This window comes from Megachile rotundata, chromosome 12, assembly GCF_050947335.1.
Source record: "Megachile rotundata isolate GNS110a chromosome 12, iyMegRotu1, whole genome shotgun sequence".
NCBI lineage: Eukaryota > Metazoa > Arthropoda > Insecta > Hymenoptera > Megachilidae > Megachile > Megachile rotundata.
Genome location: NC_134994.1, coordinates 6,623,138 through 6,644,697, shown reverse-complemented (window position 1 = coordinate 6,644,697; position 21,560 = coordinate 6,623,138). Strand labels below are relative to the sequence as shown.

Sequence of the window (21,560 nt, the reverse complement as noted above, 5' to 3'; positions counted from 1 at the left end):
TTTTGGTGATCTCCAAATATTTTATAAGATTGATGCAAAATATGGAAGCTAAAACCAGTCATTTACTTGATTAGATTTAATGTAAACATTTTGTTGGTCCCAATGTGTAAATCAATATCATAACTGAAGTTCATGAAAAGATCAAACGCATTCTTGATGACCCCATATTCAACATCTCGAAAAACTTGTATTTTCAGGTGGAAGTATATCAATGACCGACGCCAGTGGCAAACCATACGTTGGCGGTGCTGGAAATGGTTCGATGGTGTCGGTGGCAACTTCAGGAAGCGTTGCCAGCACAGCGTCTCCTCTTCGCAGTTCCCTGAAGAAGCCGAAACCCCTCGGTATCCACAACCCCGGTTTCTCGGCACACAGTCCAACCCTTTCGAGGAACGGTTCCCAAAAGAAAGTGCGAATTCAGACACACTCGACGGAAGTGTAACGTTAACGCTTCTCGTCGCAGGACGAGAAAATACAGAGTCGACGTCCGAAATCGATAAGTTACAAGCAATTTCCGTCGTGTCGTCAGAATCGAGTTACCGACGTTGTCGAGGAATTTTTGTACTCGCTTTCGGAGGCAGGAGAGTCTTGTCGGAAGATGTGTTCAACGTTGATGGATTTTTACGAATAGACAGAATTTTTTACGTAGAACTCGACGATTCTCAGCGAAGCTCGGAAGTTTTCTGATAATACGATGAGAATCGTCGATAGACCGAAAGTTCGAAATGGAAATAACGTTATCGTAGGTGGACGAGCAAGAAGACGCAGGAAATGAGTCCTGTTAAAACTGATCAAGCAATCGCGGGAAATTGCTCCGACTACAATTTCCAACGACGTCGTGACGTATCGTGACCTTCGATTCAAGGCGTTGTTCTCGTGAACGTGCAATGCGCGTGCCTGGTAAGTTGGCGGAATGATTTGCGTTGCTTCCGTTTATTAACAGAAATTGCATTTTGATGTTTGATGATTTCACCGAAAAGAGAGATGAATCTTATAGCATTCGACCTTCTGTTCTTTCAAATATTTGTAAAATGGTAGCTTGCTTGTCAGAGTAATTTTGTTTACTACAAGATGGAAGACTATGACAGTAAATTAATTTACTTTGCGAATTATGCAAAATATTTCATTCGTAAGTTACGAAGAATATTTCAAATATTACATGATTTTCAAAGAGACAAATATTTCTAATTAAGTTGGTATTCTGAAATTTTGTTGAAGTATGGAGATGTCTGGATTCTTCAACATTTCTTGCATTCACATTTGGGAAAGATACATTTTTTAATTTTTTGATGTTATATAATATAAAAAATAATGCAGAACTTTTTCATAGGATAATAAATTTATTTAGAAAAATTAAATTTTTAAACTTTCTGAAGAATTATGATAATGTTATGAAAATACATGAATACTTGATATCACAAATTTATGTAAAAAAATTAAACTCTAAAACTTGCAGTTGATGTCATAATTCTTTACGTCGAACTGTAACTAAAATTTAACTATTCACGATGTATAGAGCTTCTATTGCGCCATCTTGTGTCGACACCAGTACGCGCCATCTTGTGAGTAGATATCAGAACGCGCCATCTTGTGGGTAGACATCAATACGCGCCCTCCTTACGGTATTTCAAATATTCTTCACTTGTTTCGCTTTCATAAAGCAACGCAAATCACAAAAAACCTTAACGTACTGAAAGAACAACGTCGTCGGAGTTAAATTTCTTGGTCGTCCATGAATCGAGAGAATTAGCCAGCCGTGTTCGGTGAAATTACATTTTAAGTTCCCAGCGGTTCCAGCCGTGAGCAACAAGAATTTAACCCTTTGCGGTCTGTTTGCCTCACGCGATCGACTGTCAACGAGTTCAACTTACTTTAGAACACTATCGAGGATGTAACTTGATATCCTATTAATAGAATCAGCTACTCGAGTAAGGGATAATGCATATTTTTAATTTTGATCGGTTACTTGTGAGGAAGTCAAAATATTTTAGTTTATAATGAAGTATACATATATTTCAGTTGGTGATGAAATATATAGTTCTTTCGGTGATGAAATATTTATGTGAAGCGAACTGTTAACTGAGAAAGTTTTATTTGTTATTGGAATATGTAATTGTGCATTTAGTAGAAGATTCTTTGTTGTAAATTTAGTGTATGTGATAGGTGTGTGTATGTGGATATAATCCACTCATGAGTATGTGGATTATATTTGGAGCTAGTCTGAGGTGCTTCGATGACTACTTTTGGGGTTGTGAAGACCAATTTTGGAATTTGAGGATTTGGAAATTTGGAGATTTTGAAATTTTAGAATTTGGAAGTTTCAGGGTTTGGAAAATTAGAGATTTGGAAATTTGAGAATTTGGGAGATTAAAGATTTGGAAATTTAGATTTTTGAATATTTTAGAATATGGAAGTTTAAGTATTTGAAAATTTACAAATTTCAAATTTTGGAATTTGGAAATTTAGGGATTCGGAAATTTGAGGTTTGCAAATTTAGGGGTTTAAAAATTTCAGAATTTAGTAGCTTAGGGATATGAAAATCTAGAGATTTGGAAATTTAGAAATTTGGAAATTTAGGGATTTGGAAATTTGGAAATTTGAAAATTTAGAAATTTGGAAATTTGGAAATTTAGGGATTTGGAAATTTGAAGAATTAGAAATTCAGAGATATGGAAATTTGGAAATTTGGAAATTTGGAAATTTATAAACTTGGAAATTTGGAAATTTAGGGATTAGGAAATTTGAAAAATTAGAAATTTAGGGATTTGGAAATTTAGGGATTTGGAAATTTGGAAATTTGGAAACTTGGAAACTTGGAAACTTGGAAACTTGGAAATTTGGAAATTTAGGGATTTGGAAATTTGGAAATTTGGAAATTTGGAAACTTGGAAATTTGAAGAATTAGAAATTTAGAGATATAGAAATTTGGAAATTTGAAAATTTAGAAATTTGGAAATTTGGAAATTTGGAAATTTAGGGATTAGGAAATTTGAAAAATTAGAAATTTAGGGATTTGGAAATTTGGAAATTTAGGGATTTGGAAACTTGGAAACTTGGAAATTTGGAAATTTGGAAATTTAGGGATTTGGAAATTTGGAAATTTGGAAATTTGGAAACTTGGAAATTTGAAGAATTAGAAATTTAGAGATATGGAAATTTGGAAATTTGAAAATTTAGAAATTTGGAAATTTGGAAATTTGGAAATTTGGAAATTTGGAAATTTGGAAATTTAGAAACTTGGAAATTTGGAAATTTAGGGATTAGGAAATTTGAAAAATTAGAAATTTAGGGATTTGGAAATTTGGAAATTTAGGGATTTGGAAACTTGGAAACTTGGAAATTTGGAAATTTGGAAATTTAGGGATTTGGAAATTTGGAAATTTGGAAATTTGGAAACTTGGAAATTTGAAGAATTAGAAATTTAGAGATATGGAAATTTGGAAATTTGAAAATTTAGAAATTTGGAAATTTGGAAATTTGGAAATTTGGAAATTTAGAAACTTGGAAATTTGGAAATTTAGGGATTAGGAAATTTGAAAAATTAGAAATTTAGGGATTTGGAAATTTAGGGATTTGGAAATTTGGAAATTTGGAAACTTGGAAACTTGGAAACTTGGAAATTTGGAAATTTGGAAATTTAGGGATTTGGAAATTTGAAAAATTTGAAATTTAGGGATTTGGAAATTTGGAAATTTGGAAACTTGGAAACTTGGAAATTTGGAAATTTGAAAAAATAGAAATTTAGGGATTTGGAAATTTGGAAATTTGGAAATTTGGATAAATATTATTTATACCTAGATATCACTAAAACCGCCTCCTATACAATTGCTACTGAAATTCACTGAAAATTCATACCTAACCTAAATTCTTAAGAGTCACTTCATTAATTTAGAATATAATAATACATCATAAAACATGTCTCAGTTAACAGTTTGAATCTTGATATTTGATACACTTCAACTTCATACCCAAAAATATACACTGATTTCAGCATCATTAGTATTATATTTCAATATAAAGGTTATGTTTCAAGAACCTTTAATTTGAAGGTTATGTTTCAGAAACCTTTACTTTGAAGGTTATATTTCGAACCTTTGACAACTTTACAGAAACAATTTCAGTATTACGACAAAAACTAAAAACTTCGTCTAAGAAAACTAAAAAAATTCATGTTTTTATCATTTTAAAATAAAATATGATAAAAATGTAAATGAAGATGAAGTAATAATGTTTCACGTACTTTAAAGAAGTATGTGAAGGTTTACAGAATTGACAGTCACTGATTCGAGTTTTAGTATGTTTGATACTCGTAGAAAATAATGAAAATCTGGAACGACAATCCTTATCGATTATCTACATTAGATAATAGATAGATATCTACATTATCTACTTTATCTTATTATAATTATCGTTTGATTATCAAACTAGTGGACATAAATTATATCATGTTACTATGATTATTTTCTTCTTTCTTATCTTGATTTAAACACACTTTTTATTTACTTTACATGAAAAATTGACAATTTAATTCAAGTAATTATTGACAATTCGATTTGATTAAAAATTGACAATTGACACTTTAATTAACACGTTGACTGTCGTGATACAAATGTTAATTGATAATTGGCAATTTGATTTGATTGAAAATTGATAATTGACAATTTGATTTGATTGAAAATTGACAATTGACATTTCAATTAACAGGTTGACTGTCGTAATAAAAATGTCAACTAATAATTGACAATTCGATTTGATTGAAAATTGACAATTGACATTTCAATTAACACGTTGACTGTCGTGGGAGAAATGACTACTTATATTACACAATTTCACATAAATTTCATTTTAATCTTTTTTTTTTATTAAGGATATACATTATTAACAATAAAAATTCTGCAACAGTTGACAAATTTTGTAGGTTGGTAATTCACATTACTAATATAAAAGTGAAATGTTAATAGTGTGAAAAGAATTTAAATTTTTATTCAAACTTGTGTGTTTAATGAGTCTAATTAATTATTTGATTAATTAGATTATTCAGTTACTCGATTAATTAGATTAATTATTCACTAATAAATAATCCATTATTTATCTAAATAAATTCTAGATAACTTCTAGATAAATTCTAGATAAAATCTAGATGATATCTAAATAATATTTAGATAAAATCTAGATAATTTCTAGATAATTTCTAGATAAATTCTAGATAATTTCTAGATAAATTCTAGATAAATTCTAGATAATTTCTAGATAAAATCTAGATAAATTCTAAATAAAATGTAGATAAATTCTAAACAAATCTATAATCAATTTTTAAAGGAAGTAATATTAAAATAACTTAAAAGAAATATCACTAAAATCATTAATGAATAATTTACTAGTTATTAGCTATTCAATTAACATAAATTTTAAACACAGAACATTTACCACGACAGTCACCGTTCATGTAAAATAAACAAATAATTTTAACCGTTCCAATAATAAAAAAGAGAGATATTTTAATTACAAATAAAATAGAAGATACTGTTTCAAATGAGAGAGATCTCGTTTTATTATCTAAAAAGAGAAGTTTTAAACGTTGATTGTTGCTTTGACATCACGGTTGGAACAGCATATCGTTACAGAGTATTACGTTGTTGAAAAGAGCAAATCTAATCGGATAATGTTAATTATCGCCCATTTTTTAAGTGTAAAATTGCGATAATCGATGCTAAGTCGAGGATACTGCGAATAATTAGTGACGCTAAATGAACGAGAGGCCACACGTTATTACTGGAATTCGAAACGTACGAATTAAATCAAATGAATTTCATTGAGAATGCATTAACTTGCATATTTTAATGAGCGCTCTATACATTTGATCAGTGAATTTATGATTTTCTGCGAAATACTGAATGTAGGAGTCTATTAAATGTACATTAAATTATTTATTCGATACAAAAATTTATTAATTATGTATATCGTATTCTATAAATGTTGAGTAATTATATTCAAACTGTACCGTCCATACATTTATTAATTTGCATTTATTTAAAAAATTAGGTTGTTAAGTATTGTTTGGTTAAAAGTTTTTGTGGCTAAGACTGTTGCGGATATGTTTGCTCAATATTTGAAAAAAATGTTTGTAATGAATTTTTTTTTATTAGGTTAGCTTGTGGCAGTGATGGGTAGTTATTTTTTTGATTTGATTATTTGATGTTTTGTCATTTGGAAATTTGAAAATTTGGGAATTATCAGGTTTTGAGAGTTTAGATACTAAATTTTTTAATTATCAAATTTTTATATTTCTAATTTAAAATTTCTGATTTTTGTATTTTCTGATTATCGAGTTTCTAAATTTCCAAATTTTGAAATTTTGAAGTTTCTATATTAATAAATTCGTAGATTTTTAAATTTCCAAATTCCCTAATTTTCAATTTCCAATTCTTCAAGTTTCAAAATTTCTAAATTTCTATATTATCAAATATCTAAACTCTTAAATTCACAAACTGGGTTTCAAAATTTTCTAAATCTTCAATCATCCCAATTTGTAAATTAATATTAGTCTCGTACCTACACACTTAATTTACCCATCACTGTCATATAACTCAATAATTTTATTTCCTGCCATTTCTTTCTAAATAATCAATCTTTAAATGATTCTTACACATTCAGTCTAAAGAAACAAGTACCTTAATATACATATTGTACAATAATTCTAATCACTAAAATATATAATATTATTTAATCATAAAATATAAAGCTTCTAAAGTATCGAATATACAGGGTGTCTCACAAATTGAACATCTAAATTATTTTCACAAATAATAACCTTAAAATAATATCTACTATAATTTTAGAACAAATTCTTTTATCACTTCTAAATGCAATTATATAAATTTTCTTTTATTCAACCTGTTAATAGCAATAAAAGTATTTTTAATTTTCAATTTAAGTAGTCCCTAGACAGGGTGTCTCACAACTCGTGTAACTCCCGGAAAGGGGAGGTAGCTGAGGTAATTCTGAATAAAATTTTCCTTTGGAAAAATGGGGTTTGAAGCTTCGTTTTTGAATTATTAACGAAAGACACCAACGAACGAGGTAGTGATGGGTTTGAGCGTGAGGGACTGTGGTCGTGAACAAGCGTTAGTACCGTGACACATGGACGTTAATGTTTTAAATATCTTGATTCCTAAATTTTTAAGGTTTTTACATTTTTTAAGCTTTAAAAGTACTCATCTTTCAAATTTTAATTTTTGGATTTTTAAATTACCGAATGTACAAATCCTACAACACGGACCAATCAGAGCGCGAGGATTACGCATGCGCAGACGGGAGAGCGACAGCTTCGAGCCTAGTGGCTGAGCGCGCGTAATCCTCGCGCTCTGATTGGTTCACGTTTTTCCTTAATAATTCAGAAACGAAGCTTCAAATCCCATTTTTGCAAAGGGAAATCTTATTCAGAATCACGTCAGCTACCCCCTATTTCAGGGACTTACACTAATTGTGAGACACCATGTATGGTGGAGGGGTAAGAATTAAAATTAAATGCGAAATTGAATCGTGGTGAAAATGTGAGATTCATCGCATTTCAATAATTACGTCACGTGCGAGAAATATTGTAAGGCAAGGGGTTAAACCTTGATAATTGCCTCCGCTGAGCTATTCGAATGTTGCACAAAGCTCCTATAATAGAAAGAAATTCCAGTAATAACTTGGCGTGCGTCATAGAAGTCGCAGGATACGTGATACGTTTTCTACCTTTCCCATTATTTTCATTTTTAATTTAACCTTTCTCCTTTCTTTGTACACTTCATTAAGTTTAACTTAGCGTCTCTATCTAGGGATGAATTATAAATAAATACTTACTACGTTACATCCGTCCAGCCCTACATAGGCAGCTAGCCGTCAAACGGTCAGAATTATATATATATATATTTATATTTTTTAGCGATTGTTTTAATATATATATATGAAAGAAGAAATTTATGTATAAATATATAAATATGTATATGTTGCGTGTATTCGAGGGGGTGAAATTTTCTTCGCCCGTGTAATTGCAAGAAATTAATCGTTAGAAATTATTATCATTATTATTATTTCTGTTTATTGTTACTGTTGGTATCGTGACACTTTTTTTTTATTACAAACTGTTTTTATGCTTCTATTTTTTTCACTGTATTCGAACTATTTATCGGGAACCAGCTCGATCGGAGTCCGATGGTTTCTTTTTTAATCCTTCTTGTCTCGATTCTTACACGTGGATATTTATTGACAATTATTTATTTTATCGAGGACTTCCGGTGGAAATTGTAATAAGGAATTTTTAGGAACTTTCTTTTTGTTGATGAACCCTCTTTTAATAAATATTTTCAACGACACAAAGATACTCGGAGAGGGAATTTTGAGTAACTGTTTCTTTTTGTTCATCAACCCTCTTTTAATAAATATTTTCAACGAAACAAATAACATACTCGAAGAGAGGAATTTTGAGTAACTGTTTCTTTTTGTTGATCAACCCTCTTTCAACCGATATTTTTAATGACACAAATAAGATAATCGAAGTGAAGAATTTTAAGTAACTGTTTCTTTTTGTTGATCAACCCTCTTTCAACCGATATTTTCAACGAAACAAATAAAATACTCGAAGAGAGGAATTTTGAGTAACTGTTTCTTTTTGTTGATCAACCCTCTTTCAACTGATATTTTCAACGAAACAAAGATACTCGAAGAGAAGAATTTTGAGTGACATTCTTTTTGTTGATCGACTCTCTTTTTGTTAACCGATATTTTCAGCGAAACAAATAAGATACTCGAAGAGATATTTTCAGAGATTTTGAATTTCTGTTGAACGTAGTGTAATTGTGTGGCGATATTGTGCAAGAAATCACGATGTACACGAATTTTGTTGTTGGCTCTTGGTAATTGAGTATTCTTGTAACGAATCACGCGAGTCGCATGAATGTCTTCGGATGAGGGCTGTGCAAGAATTATTTCAGTACATTATTTTGGTGTAAAGGGAAATTGTAGAAGTTTGATGTGGATTAGAGAAATCACTAATTTTTAAGTTTCGAAATTGTGTAACTTTAAAATTGAGAAAGTCGATGGTTTGCAACGTTAGAGATTTGAAAATTGGGGATGGTTTAACAATTCAAAAATTGAGGATGGTTTAGAAATTTAGTAATTGAGGGAGGTTTAAAAATTTCTAAATTGTGGAAGGTTTAGAAATTTAAAAATTGTGGAAGGTTTAAGAACATAATAATTGGGAATGGTTTAAAAATTCAAAAACTAAGTATGGTTTAGAAATTTAATAATTGAGGGAGGTTAAAAATTTTTTAATTGAGGGAGGTTTAAAAATTTAAAAATTCAGGATGGTTTAGAAATTTAATAATTAAGAGAGATTTAACAATTTTTAAATTGAGGAAGGGTTTGGAAATTTAAAAATTGAGGGAGGTTTAGAAATCTACTAATTGGGATAAATTTAACAATTTTCAAATTGAGGAAGAGTTTAGAAATTAAAATACATTACTGTACAATCAGAATTTTTAAAAATTCCAAAATTACTTTCTCCAATATTATGGAACAAATTGAACTAATTCTAACGAATTGAACCTTGAAAGTTTCAGAACTAAATTGCAATATTTTAACTATTCTGCAATTTACAGTAAAAATTATAATTTTTAAATAATTTTGTAATTTACAGTAAGAACTGTAACTTTTTATTAATTCTACAATTGACAGTAAAAATTATAATTTTGTAATAATTCTGTAATTGCCAGTAAAAGCTATAATTTAGTACTAATTCAATAATCGACAGTAAAAGCTATAATTTTGTAATAATTCTACAATTGACAGTAAAAGCTATAATTTAGTATTAATTCCATAATTAACAGTAAAAGCTATAATTTAGTACTAATTCTACAATTGACAGTAAAAGCTATAATTTTGTAATAATTCTGTAATTGCCAGTAAAAGCTATAATTTTGTATTAATTCCATAATTAATAGTAAAAGCTATAATTTTGTAATAATTCTACAATTGACAGTAAAAGCTATAATTTCTTAATAATTCCATAATTGACAAAAAAAATCTGTAATTTCCTAATAATTCTCCAGTTAACAGTAACAATTGTAATTCTGCAATAATACTGTAATAATTCTTGTCACAACAGCCTTGTATCTCCCTGTACCACTCACACCGCCCATTTAAAACCAAATCAGATCAATGTTCACATCGCATTCACACGTCGTGTCAAATCCATATATCTCGCACCTTCTTGATGTTCATTGTAAACGATAGTGTTTTCTATGCGATATTCGTGCGTCTCGATGAATTTTTTAACAAGCATTATAAAATTAAATGCGTGGCGAGGATTGTATGCGAGGAAATCGATAATAAAGAAATTTTTATGATTCACGATCAACTGCACCTAGTTTCCTTTTGTAATTCATTTCACTTCTTCTTCTTCTTCTTCAAAAGTGTTTAATGTTGTTTCTACGATTATGTAATAATTGTTATACGTTCATGAAAAATATATCTTTTGTAGCATATATTCTTCTATAGTTGTGTACTATTGAATGCTGATGAGAGTAGAGGTATAAAATAAAATTTATGAAATGCACTACAAATTTTATAAAATTAAAGAATAGTGTAAAATTGAAAAATAGAAAAATCTACAGTAAAATATTGTATATAGATGATTAGATAAAATTTTGTATATAGAAGATTAGGTTAAATACTGTATATAGAATGTAAAACAAGAATGTAGTCGAATAATGTAGTTAAATGTGCTTTTGAGTCTAATGAATACTAGAGTATATCATTTGACGGCAAATGCAAAAGAAAAATTGGAAAATTCTGTATTGAAATTGAAATTTTATTTAAATAATTTTAATTAAGTCTAGTTTCATTTTAGTCAAATTAAGCTTAATATCAATTGAACCATGTTTAATTCCAGTTAAGTCAAGTTTAATTTCAATTGAATCTAGTTTAAATAATTTTAAATAAAATCTGCTTCCATTTTAGTTAAATCAAGTTTAATTTCTGTTGAGTCTAATTTAAATAATTTCAATGAAATCTAGTTCCATTTTAGTTAAGTCAAGCTTAATTTCATTTACATCTAGTTCAAATAAACTGTATTTGTTTAAAATTATTTAATTTTTAACTAAATCTAGTTTAATTAATTGCAATTAAATTTAGTTTAATTTCAACTAAATCTAATTTAATTGACTTTTCCATTAGATCTAGTTTAATTAATTCCAATTAGATCTATGTAGTTTAATTAATCTCAATTAAAGCTAGTTTAATTAATCCCAATCAAAGCTAGTTTAATTAATCCCAATCAAAGCTAGTTTAATTAATTTCAGTTAAATCTAGCAAAATTTCAATTAAATCTAGTTCAACTAACTTTGATTCAATTTTTATGGAATTATTTTTAACGAAATTTAATTAATCTAGAAACTAACGTTTCGTTATTTAGAAATTTACATTTTTGGAAATCTGAAAACAAAATTTGTATATTTAGGAATTTGCAAAGTTTGAAATATCCTCATCTAGAAATATATTTACGAAATTTGCAAGTGAAATATGTCATTTTAAAAATTTAAAAATTTTCGAATTTGCAAACTACGATATTTATGAATACTGTATATTCTGAAAATTAGCACCTTGTTGTTCAGCATTTGATAATTCAAAAATTTAAAACCACACAAAATAGAAACATGGAAGTACTAAATATAAATATGCCCACAAATAAAATGTAAAAATTATAAAATTTATAAATCTATATATTAAAAAATATGCGAAATATAACCTGTAAACAAAATGTTAAACTATAACATCAGTCAAAATATAACTTCGAAAATTGCGACTAATATACAGGTAGGTACAAAACGTAATACAGAGGTATGTAGGACAGTCTTACGTGTCCATTATCAAAAAAAAAAAATGGAAGTGGAAAATAATGTACTCGTGTTGGTAGAAAAATTAACCTTCATTTATTGGCTTTCAGACTGAAAATGAAAACTTAAACGACGAACAACAGCGTCTTTCGGGCCACGCGTCCCTCACCGGCAGTACACGGATTCATTTCGCTACGTTTTCCCGTGGACGAACAGCCATGTTATTATTACGTGAAAAGAAACAATACGAAGAAGAAATAAACGAGCAGAAAAATGAACAGAGATAAAGAAAGTAACGAGACGCGATTAGTTCGCCTCCTCTCGTCGCTAGATCACAAAACTACCAGATCGATAATACGCTATAATGTAACTATAGAAAATATTCGATTCACGATGAATATCGAGAGAGATAAAATGGCCCGACATTTTGAGTTACAGTGACTCGAGACTAGTCTTCTTTTCTTGGCTTTGGCTCGTCGAAGGGACTCCATGTTGCGTCGAACGGTACATCGAATCCCTTGATTTTAAGTAATAAAAATAATTTACAAATCGCTACTAACCAGTCGCTACTACATTAGAATGTTATATTCGTAGATACAGATCGATGTTCTATCGTTTTTTGTATAAATAAACCGCTGGGCAGAAACCTAGCTGCCTCTGGTGATTAATACTCGAGCGGAAACCAGGCGAAAGCTTGGTTCACAAGAAGTTTCGAGCTTCGATGAAATTTAACGAAGATATTTTATCTAGGTGAAATAAACGTATGTGAATTTTAACCTCGGTTTGTTTAATAACTGTGAGAAAAATGGAATTTGAGTTTTTAGACTGTGAAGAAATTTTAAATATTTTGTGACTTATCACTGTAAGTAGATTTAATAAATCATGAATTAATTTAAAATTGTGGTATAGTGGCGAATGCAGAGGAAATATTTTGTTAACAACGTGAAATTTTACAATGGAACTCTGAAATATTTATGAACATTTTTTTATTTTACTTCTATACGAATGTTTTCATAAAAAGTAATATACAGGGTATCTCGCAACTAGTCCCTGAAATGGGGAGTAGCTGATGTGATTCTGAATAAGATTGTATCACGATAATAACGCACTTGTTCACGACCACAATCCCTCACGCTCAAACCCATCACTACCTCGTTCGTTGGCGTCTTTCGTTAATAATTCAAAAACGAAGCTTCAAACCCTATTTTTGCAAAGGAAAATCTTGTTCAAAATTACATCCTCTACCACCCCTTTCAGAAACCTACACTAATTATGAAACATCCTGTACCTTGAGTTATTTTCATTAATAATAAATACAATTTTATTTATGTACTAAGTAAAAGATAAATTGTTAAAATTTTGTATTAAATTTGTTATTTTTAGATTATATAATAAATAATGTATTTATAAAAGATATTTTTTACCTTTCACTTCCACAAAAAATACACTCTTCAAAATAAGCAGTTTGATTAATAATAAATAAAAAGTATTTATAAAAGACAGTTACAAAAATATTTATAAGAAATATATTATTTGACATGTACCTTTTATTTAAACACCTTCATAAAGAGTAGTATTACACTTGAAGGCTTAGTAACAAATAAGAAGTAAATAAAATATTTATAAAAGATATCTACAAAAATATTTATAAGAAATATATTATTTTTTATTTACCTTGTATTTATTTTGAATTAAACACCTTTATCAAGAATAGTAAAAGGTGCTGTTTATAAATAAAAAATTAATAATAATATTTATAACAAAATGTGTAAAAATAATTTTATATTGCAATTTCACATTATCTGTTAAAAATTTTCCTCACCTGGATGCGAACCCTACATAAAACATTTGAAAAAGATTTTGCGTTAGCCACTTCACCATAATTCATTATTGAATCATCTTTTGTAATATCGTAATTAATTTGTAATATTAATTAATTTGTAATATTTATACCTAGTGATATGAAACTTCAAATCCATTTTTCTACAAATTAGTAAACTATTCAAGAATAAAATTCTACATACGCTTTCACACGTAGTTACCGCGTTAAATTTTATTGAAATTCTTGAGGATCATTTACGACCCTCATCTTGTGAGACAATAGATAACGATAGATAATGAAATAGATAGTCGTACATTTCATCATGGAGATCTTTGCGAGCGCGAGGACGGTAGTCTAGGAACCAATAGACACTCCACGATACACCGAGTGCTCACTAACAATAAATGTGAGCACACCGAGTTCTCGCTAAAAGCGAGAAACGTGTCGAGGAACACTTTGCCAGGCTACGTCTGAACGGCAGTGACTATGTTTATGTTTTCTTGTGGACGTTGTAACGATCGATTCGAATGTTCGGACCTTTCTTGATGTTAATCTGTTTGATATCAATGTGTTGGATATCAACCCGTTCGATATCAACGCGTTCGATATCAATCTGTCGGATATCAACGCGTTCGATATCAATCTGTTGGATATCAACGCGTTCGATATCAATCAGTTGGATATCAACGCGTTCGATATCAATCTGTTGGATATCAACCCGCTCGATATCAATCTGTTGGATATCAACGCGTTCGATATCAATCAGTTGGATATCAACGCGTTCGATATCAATCTGTTGGATATCAACGCGTTCGATATCAATCTGTCGGATATCAACGCGTTCGATATCAATCTGTTGGATATCAACGCGTTCGATATCAATCTGTCGGATATCAACGCGTTCGATATCAATCAGTTGGATATCAACGCGTTCGATATCAATCTGTTGGATATCAACGCGTTCGATATCAATCTGTCGGATATCAACGCGTTCGATATCAATCTGTTGGATATCAACGCGTTCGATATCAACGCGTTCGATATCAATCTGTTGGATATCAACGCGTTCGATATCAACCCGCTCGATATCAATCTGTTGGATATCAACGCGTCCGATATCAATCTGTTGGATATCAACGCGTTCGATATTAATCTGTTGGATATCAACGCGTTCGATATCAAACCGCTCGGTATCAATCTGTTGAATATCAACCCGTTCGATATCAACCTGTTGGATATCAACGCGTTCGATATTAAACCGCTCGGTATCAATCTATTGAATATCAACCTGTTGGTTATCAATCCGTTTGCTACCACATAAGACGTCATTTTCCATATGGAATCACAATATTGAAATACGTCCCACATATGTCTATGTGTTTATGTCTACGTCGATATAAATGTACCCTAAAGACCATGAGACCTTGCTATAAATTTACTCCTTACGAGACAATGTGTGAGTGCGTACAACGCACATGTGCGTCCTATACAATAGTCACAGTACATAGGACAGCTCACGAAAAGTCATTTAATATCTGAATGTGTTACACATTTAATTAATCATATTAATCAATGTGTTAAACATTAATGTTCCATATGTTATAATAAAAGAGACAATATAAGGCACGTTATGAATTCACTTTTGTTCACATTAGTACTATTTGAAAAGCTTTTTCTATTTCCAGTTTTTAATTGTTCAATTGTTATATATTTGTGGTATTGAACATCAGTCTCATAGCAGTATTCTATCATTTGTAGGCGTTATAATATTGAACCCTGATAAACAAAAACGAGTTACATGCAAAAGCCGCTTTTATTAAATTAAAGTTTATAATGCACTTTTTGATGAATACCATACATGTTCATGCAACTCCTTTTTATTTTCAAGAATTTTAATCTCGTTCCAAACAAGTCCTGAATCATTAAGATTCCCTAACAATAATTCCCAGTTCTCTTTTAAATAAACCAGATACAAGTATACAAAAGCTGTAAAAAATTTTTTGTATAAATACATACTCGAACCTTTTCCCAAAATGCACAAACTGCTCCTCATGGAACGCATTCGTTACCCTGAAAAGAACTGCTATAAAACGATCCAAAGATCCGGTTATATAAGGAAAAAGTGACGCCATTCATATATATTGCAATTACAATGTGCACATATAAATTCATACAACTTGTGCACATGTACAATATACATAGATGTTCTACAACTACTTTGTACTACGTTACTCACCGTGACGTCACTTTTTCCACTGCGCTGCCATTAATTCCCTAGATTCGGCTGATCCTAGCTAGACGTAACTATTAGAGTTTATTAAATTAGTTTGTTATTTTTAATTGACGTAATTATGGTTTGTTTTCAATCTATGTAGCGCAATCAAGGTTCCTTTTCAATCTACGTAGCGCAATCAAGGTTTCGTTTCAATCTATGTAACACAACCAAGGTTCCTTTTTAATCTACGTAGCACAATCAAGGTTCGTTTTCAATCGACGTAGCATAGTTATTTTCAATAGATGTAGCATAATTAAATTCAATTCATACTACACCGTGCCGTCACCGTTTCCACATTAATTTCTCTCAAAAACAGGATCGTAAGTCTTGAAGTTGCGGTAATCAAAATGGCGACCTCAAGCATACTCTTCGCCCGCGAAATTCAAACGCAAAATGATCACAAATGGTAAAAATGACAATTACATTAGAAAAAGCCGTCGAATTATTAAATTATTTAATTTAAATGAAGGACAACATGATGAAAGAGTGTCTCACTCTAACATAACTGTCAAACTTCTATTTTAAGACGTTTAAATTTCGCGGGCAAAGTATGCGTTTCACTCTTTCTGTTTTGGTACTGCAACTTCAGTATTGAGACTTACATACATTATACATATTTTTAATATGTACAATGCATATTTTTAGTATGTATAACGCATATTATACATTACAATACATACTTTTAAGATGTATAACGTATATTATACGTTATAACATATATTTTCAATATGTATACCATATACTACACGTTATAACATATTTTTAATATGTCTAACGCATACTATACGTTGCAATACAAATTCTATCTTAAAACCTTCACCTTTTGCACGATGACGGCACGGCCTAATGTAAATTGAAGTTCAAGGCCGAACATTCGTTTCGATCGTCGACAGGGATCGTCGTTCAGAAGTATCCCTCTCTGTCCTTAGGCGCACTGGAGATGAGTTCCCGTCGTTTCCAAACGGGCTGTGCCCCAGCTCGCTGATTTGGCGTGCTGCTCGCTGAAGACGAAGAGGACATCGTGGTGGAAGACGAGACTGTCGCTGTCATTGCACCCTTACCCGCCAACGTCTCGGAATCAGGGATGTGGCGAGTTTGATGCCTCGAGTCCGTGTAACGCCTCTTTGTGTATTTCTTACTCTCGGAGGAGGTGTTCGAACTGCTCTTGCTTTGCGACATCGAGATACCGGGATCCGGTCTGGAGATGTGTAGCATCCTTTCGATGTCTGCGGTCTTTGACCTGAAAACAAAGTGCATAATGTATAATAATGATGCGAATTTTCATGTTACTAAATTCTTACGTCCTAAAATTTCTAAGTCACTGAATTCTCACGTCCTAAAATTCCCATGTCACCGAATTCTCACGTTTTACAATTCCCAAGTCACCTAATTTTCACATCCCGAAATTCCCACGTTCCTAAATTCCCGCGTTCCAAAATTCCCACGTCCCGAAATTCCTACGTCCCAAAATTCCCAAGTCACCAAACTCTCACGTCCCTAAATTCTCACGTTCCAAAATTCGTACATCCCGAAATTCCCACGTCCCGAAATTTCCACGTCCCAAAATTCCCAAGTCACCAAACTCTCACGTTCCAAAATTCCCAAGTCACCAAACTCTCACGTCCCTAAATTCTCACGTTCCAAAATTCGTACATCCCGAAATTCCCACGTCCCGAAATTTCCACGTCCCAAAATTCCCAAGTCACCAAACTCTCACGTTCCAAAATTCCCACGTCCCAAAATTCCCAAGTCACCAAACTCTCACGTTCCAAAATTCCCACGTCCCAAAATTCCCAAGTCACCAAACTCTCACGTCCCTAAATTCTCACGTTCCAAAATTCGTACGTCCCGAAATTCCCACGTCCCGAAATTCCACGTCCTGAAATTCCCACGGCCTAAAATTCTCACGTCCCAAAATTCCGATGTCCCGAAATTTTCACGTCCCGAAATTCCCAAGTCACAAAATTCTCACGTCCCGAAACTCCCAGGTCCCGAAATGCCCACATCCCAAAATTCCCATGTCACCAACTTCTCACGTCCCGAAATTCCCACGTCATAATGATATATCAGTTAATGTTGTATCAGTTAGGGCTACATCTGTTAAGGCTGATTTTGTATAACGCAATTCTCTTCTGAATGAATGTCCTATTTTTCTTTGTACACACTTCAGTAAAATTATAAGTCTTGACACCATTTTTGCTCTCACAGAAAATCATTTAATTATTCTGCAAAACTTGAAATCCTTATCGAAGACACTGTAACTTCTGTTGAATTTTAACAAATCTTCCAACTAGAGTATTGGAATATTTGAAGACTACTATAACTTCGAATAATTTTATATAATTTTGTATGTCCATGTTGGAAAAATAAGAGCTGTGCATATGAACATAAAATGATCGAATAATTTATAACAAAGAAGTATTTATAAATAAAGGTCGACTTCCACAACTCCCGAAGTTTTAATAATTTAAAATTTATGTATCACTTCCTACATCCGCCATATTTTTCCGACTTCTTTACATTCTCTTTCAGATATCTAGTACAGTGTCCCGAGGTTAATGAATCGTCCTAAATGCAGTACACAAATACCAGAACAGTAGTACGAATCGAGATTGACCGGCCAATTCCTGTCAGCGCCGTACGGAAGCTCGCATAGTTCGGAAGCCCAGAATTCTCACCTCAAAACCGCACCACCGATGCTTGTGATGCTCGGCGTGTACGGCGCCGCCATACTCCTCGACGTTTCCTGGTTGTTCGACCTGGTCACCTGACGAACTTCGCTCGAAGTAGTGAACGAAACCCTCTGGAGAACTGCTTGTTGATCAGGTATGTATGAAACAGCTGTTACCGCGCTGTCTGGACTAGCTGGAGGCGAGGACGCCCACGATGGAGGAGAACTTGGTGCTTGGTCGCCCGATAAGGTGGCTGAAGAACCCACGGCACTGTCACTCCCGTGCCTTCCACCTGATAACAGACGTTTATCTGGATTTATTCATCGTTGTTCATTTTCAAGTTGGTATTATGGGTTTTAGTTGACTTTGAATGAAGAATGGATTACAAGAGGTTGTTTGTATTTGAGGTGCGTTTTGATGTATGTTTAACACTGGTGAAATTTGGTAGAAGTTGACGGGAATGTCTTTAAACTTTTAAATTTTCATGTTACCAAATTTCCACATCCTTAATTTCTTAAATCTTCTTTCCAAGTCCTGAAATTCTCAAATCTCTAAGTTTCAAGTTTCAAAGTTCCAAACCCTCATTCTCAAATCCCCAATTCCCAAATCTTGCGAATCAACTTTACAAATTCTCACGTCCCAAAATTCCCAGGCTCCAAAATTTCCACGTTCCAAAATTCCCACGTCCCGAAATTCCCAAGTCACCATATTCTCACGTCCCGAAATTCCCACGTCCCAAAATTCACATGTCATCGAATTCTCACGTCCCTAAATTCTCATGTTCCACAATTCCTACGTCCCGAGATTCCCACGTCCCGAAATTCCTACGTCCCAAAATTCTCACGTCCCGAAATTCCCATGTCCCGAAATTCCCACGTCCCGAAATTCCCACGTCCCAAAATTCACATGTCATCGAATTCTCACGTCCCTAAATTCTCATGTTCCACAATTCCCACGTCCCGAAATTCCCACATCCTGAAATTCCCATGTCCCGAGATTCCCACGTCCCGAATTTCCTACGTCCTAAAATTCTCACGTCCCGAAATTCTCACGTCCCGAAATTTCCAAGTCACCAAATTCTCACGTCCCGAAATTCTCACGTTCCGAAATTCCCACGTCTCGCAATTCCCACGTCCCAAAATTCCCAAGTCACCAAATTCTCACGTCCCAAAATTATCGAATTATCGAATTCTCACATCCCAAAATTCCCAAATCATCGAATTCTCACATCCTAACATTCCCAGCTCATCATATTCTCAAATCTCCAAACTTCCAAGTCTTCAAATTCTCAATTCCCCAAATTTCCAAATCTTCAAATCCCAATCCCCCATTCCCAAATTGTTAAACTCCCAAATTCTCAGATTCCAAGACCCCTAGATTCATAAACCCCCACTTTTAAAGCATCAGACTTCCAAATTTTCAAATTTCAAAATCCCTAAATTCTGAAATCCCAAACTGTCAAAGTATCAGAACAATAGATCATCTTCCACAACTTCTAAAATTCTCAACTTGCTAAACCCCAAATTCCACAACCTACAACTTCATCAAATATTAAACAGACTCCTCTTTGCACAAATTCCCATTGCCCAACCACCAACCTCCCATAAATCCTCCAAATTCACAAACTACCAAATCCCTAAATCTCTTAGCGTTCGTTACATTACTACGTAACCGACGTACCTTCGCTGCAACCGGAAATCGATCGTTGCCTTTGCCTCCTGGGCGGTGCACTGGGTTGTTTAGGTGCCTCTTCGATGTAAGGAATGTCCGGATCGTCGAGGTTCAACGTGAACGCTCCGGACATCGGTATGGTGAGACTGGCGGTGATTACCATAGGTGAAGATCTTCTTCGAGGATCAGCTGGATCTTCGCTAGAACCGCTGTCCACGCTGTTACTTCTACCTTCCTCTTTTCGTCGACTTCCTGGCCTTTTTGGCCGTCTGGGCCTTGGACCTATGTCTCCGCCTACTCCTGCTGTTTGATGGAGACATTGCTCTCTTGTCCACACCTGTAAACATTTTGTTGAATGATGCTGTTTAATGATATTATGAAATGATGCTGCTAAATAATTTTGCTAAATGATATTATGAAATGATGCTGCTAAATGATTTTACTAAATGATATTATTAATTGACGTTGCTAAATGATTTTGCTAAATAATATTGTTAAATGATTTTACTAAATGATATTGTTAAATGATTTTGATAAATGATATTGTTAAATGATTTTGCTAAATGATATTGTTAAATGATGCTGTTAAATGATGTGGTTAAGTGATATTGTTACATGATGTTCTTAAGTGAAACTGTTAAATGATATTATGAAATGATGTTCTTAAGTGGTACTGTTAAATGGTATTATGAAATGATACTGTTAAATAACCTTGCTGAATGATATTGTTATATGATACTGTTAAAAGATATGGTTAAGTGATATTGTTAGATGATATTCTTAAGTGATACTGTTAAACGGTATTATGAAATGATACTATTAAATGAACTTGCTGAATAATATTGTTAAATGATACTGTTAAAATATATGGTTAAATGATATTGTTAGATGATGTTCTTAAGTGAAACTATTAAATGATATTATGAAATGATACTTTTAAATGGACTTGCTGAATAATATCGTTAAATGATACTGTTAAAAGATATGGTTAAATGATATTGTTAGATGATGTTCTTAAGTGATACTGTTAAATAACCTTGCTAAATAATATTGTTAAGTGATGCTGTCAAATGATGTAGTTAAGTGATATTGTTAGATGATGTTGCTGAACAGTATTGCTAAATGATGTAGTTACATGATATTATCAAATGTTATTGCTAGATGATATTACTAGATGACATTGCTAGATGGTACTGTAAGGTGCTACTGCTAAATGTTATTTATAGATGATACTGTTTAGA

At 32.2% G+C, this 21,560-nt stretch overlaps 2 protein-coding genes across 2 annotated transcripts in view; one reads left to right on the top strand and one right to left on the bottom strand.

The window, feature by feature from the left end:
- The window catches only part of LOC100875668 (uncharacterized), a 74,056-nt gene extending 63,654 nt beyond the window's left edge, over nucleotides 1-10,402 (top strand). Inside the window, exon 6 of the mRNA XM_003700785.3 lies at nucleotides 198-10,402. Within this exon, the coding sequence (XP_003700833.1) occupies nucleotides 198-442 (245 nt within the window). The 3' untranslated portion in view covers nucleotides 443-10,402. The remainder of the gene's footprint in view (nucleotides 1-197) is intronic.
- A 1,550-nt stretch (nucleotides 10,403-11,952) lies between these two features.
- The window catches only part of RhoGAP102A (Rho GTPase activating protein at 102A), a 61,678-nt gene continuing 52,070 nt past the window's right edge, over nucleotides 11,953-21,560 (bottom strand). Inside the window, exons 10-12 of the mRNA XM_076538428.1 lie at nucleotides 20,329-20,656; nucleotides 18,655-18,940; nucleotides 11,953-17,216 (exon numbers count right to left, since the gene is read on the bottom strand). Coding sequence (XP_076394543.1) covers nucleotides 16,880-17,216; nucleotides 18,655-18,940; nucleotides 20,329-20,656 — 951 coding nt within the window. The 3' untranslated portion in view covers nucleotides 11,953-16,879. The remainder of the gene's footprint in view (nucleotides 17,217-18,654; nucleotides 18,941-20,328; nucleotides 20,657-21,560) is intronic.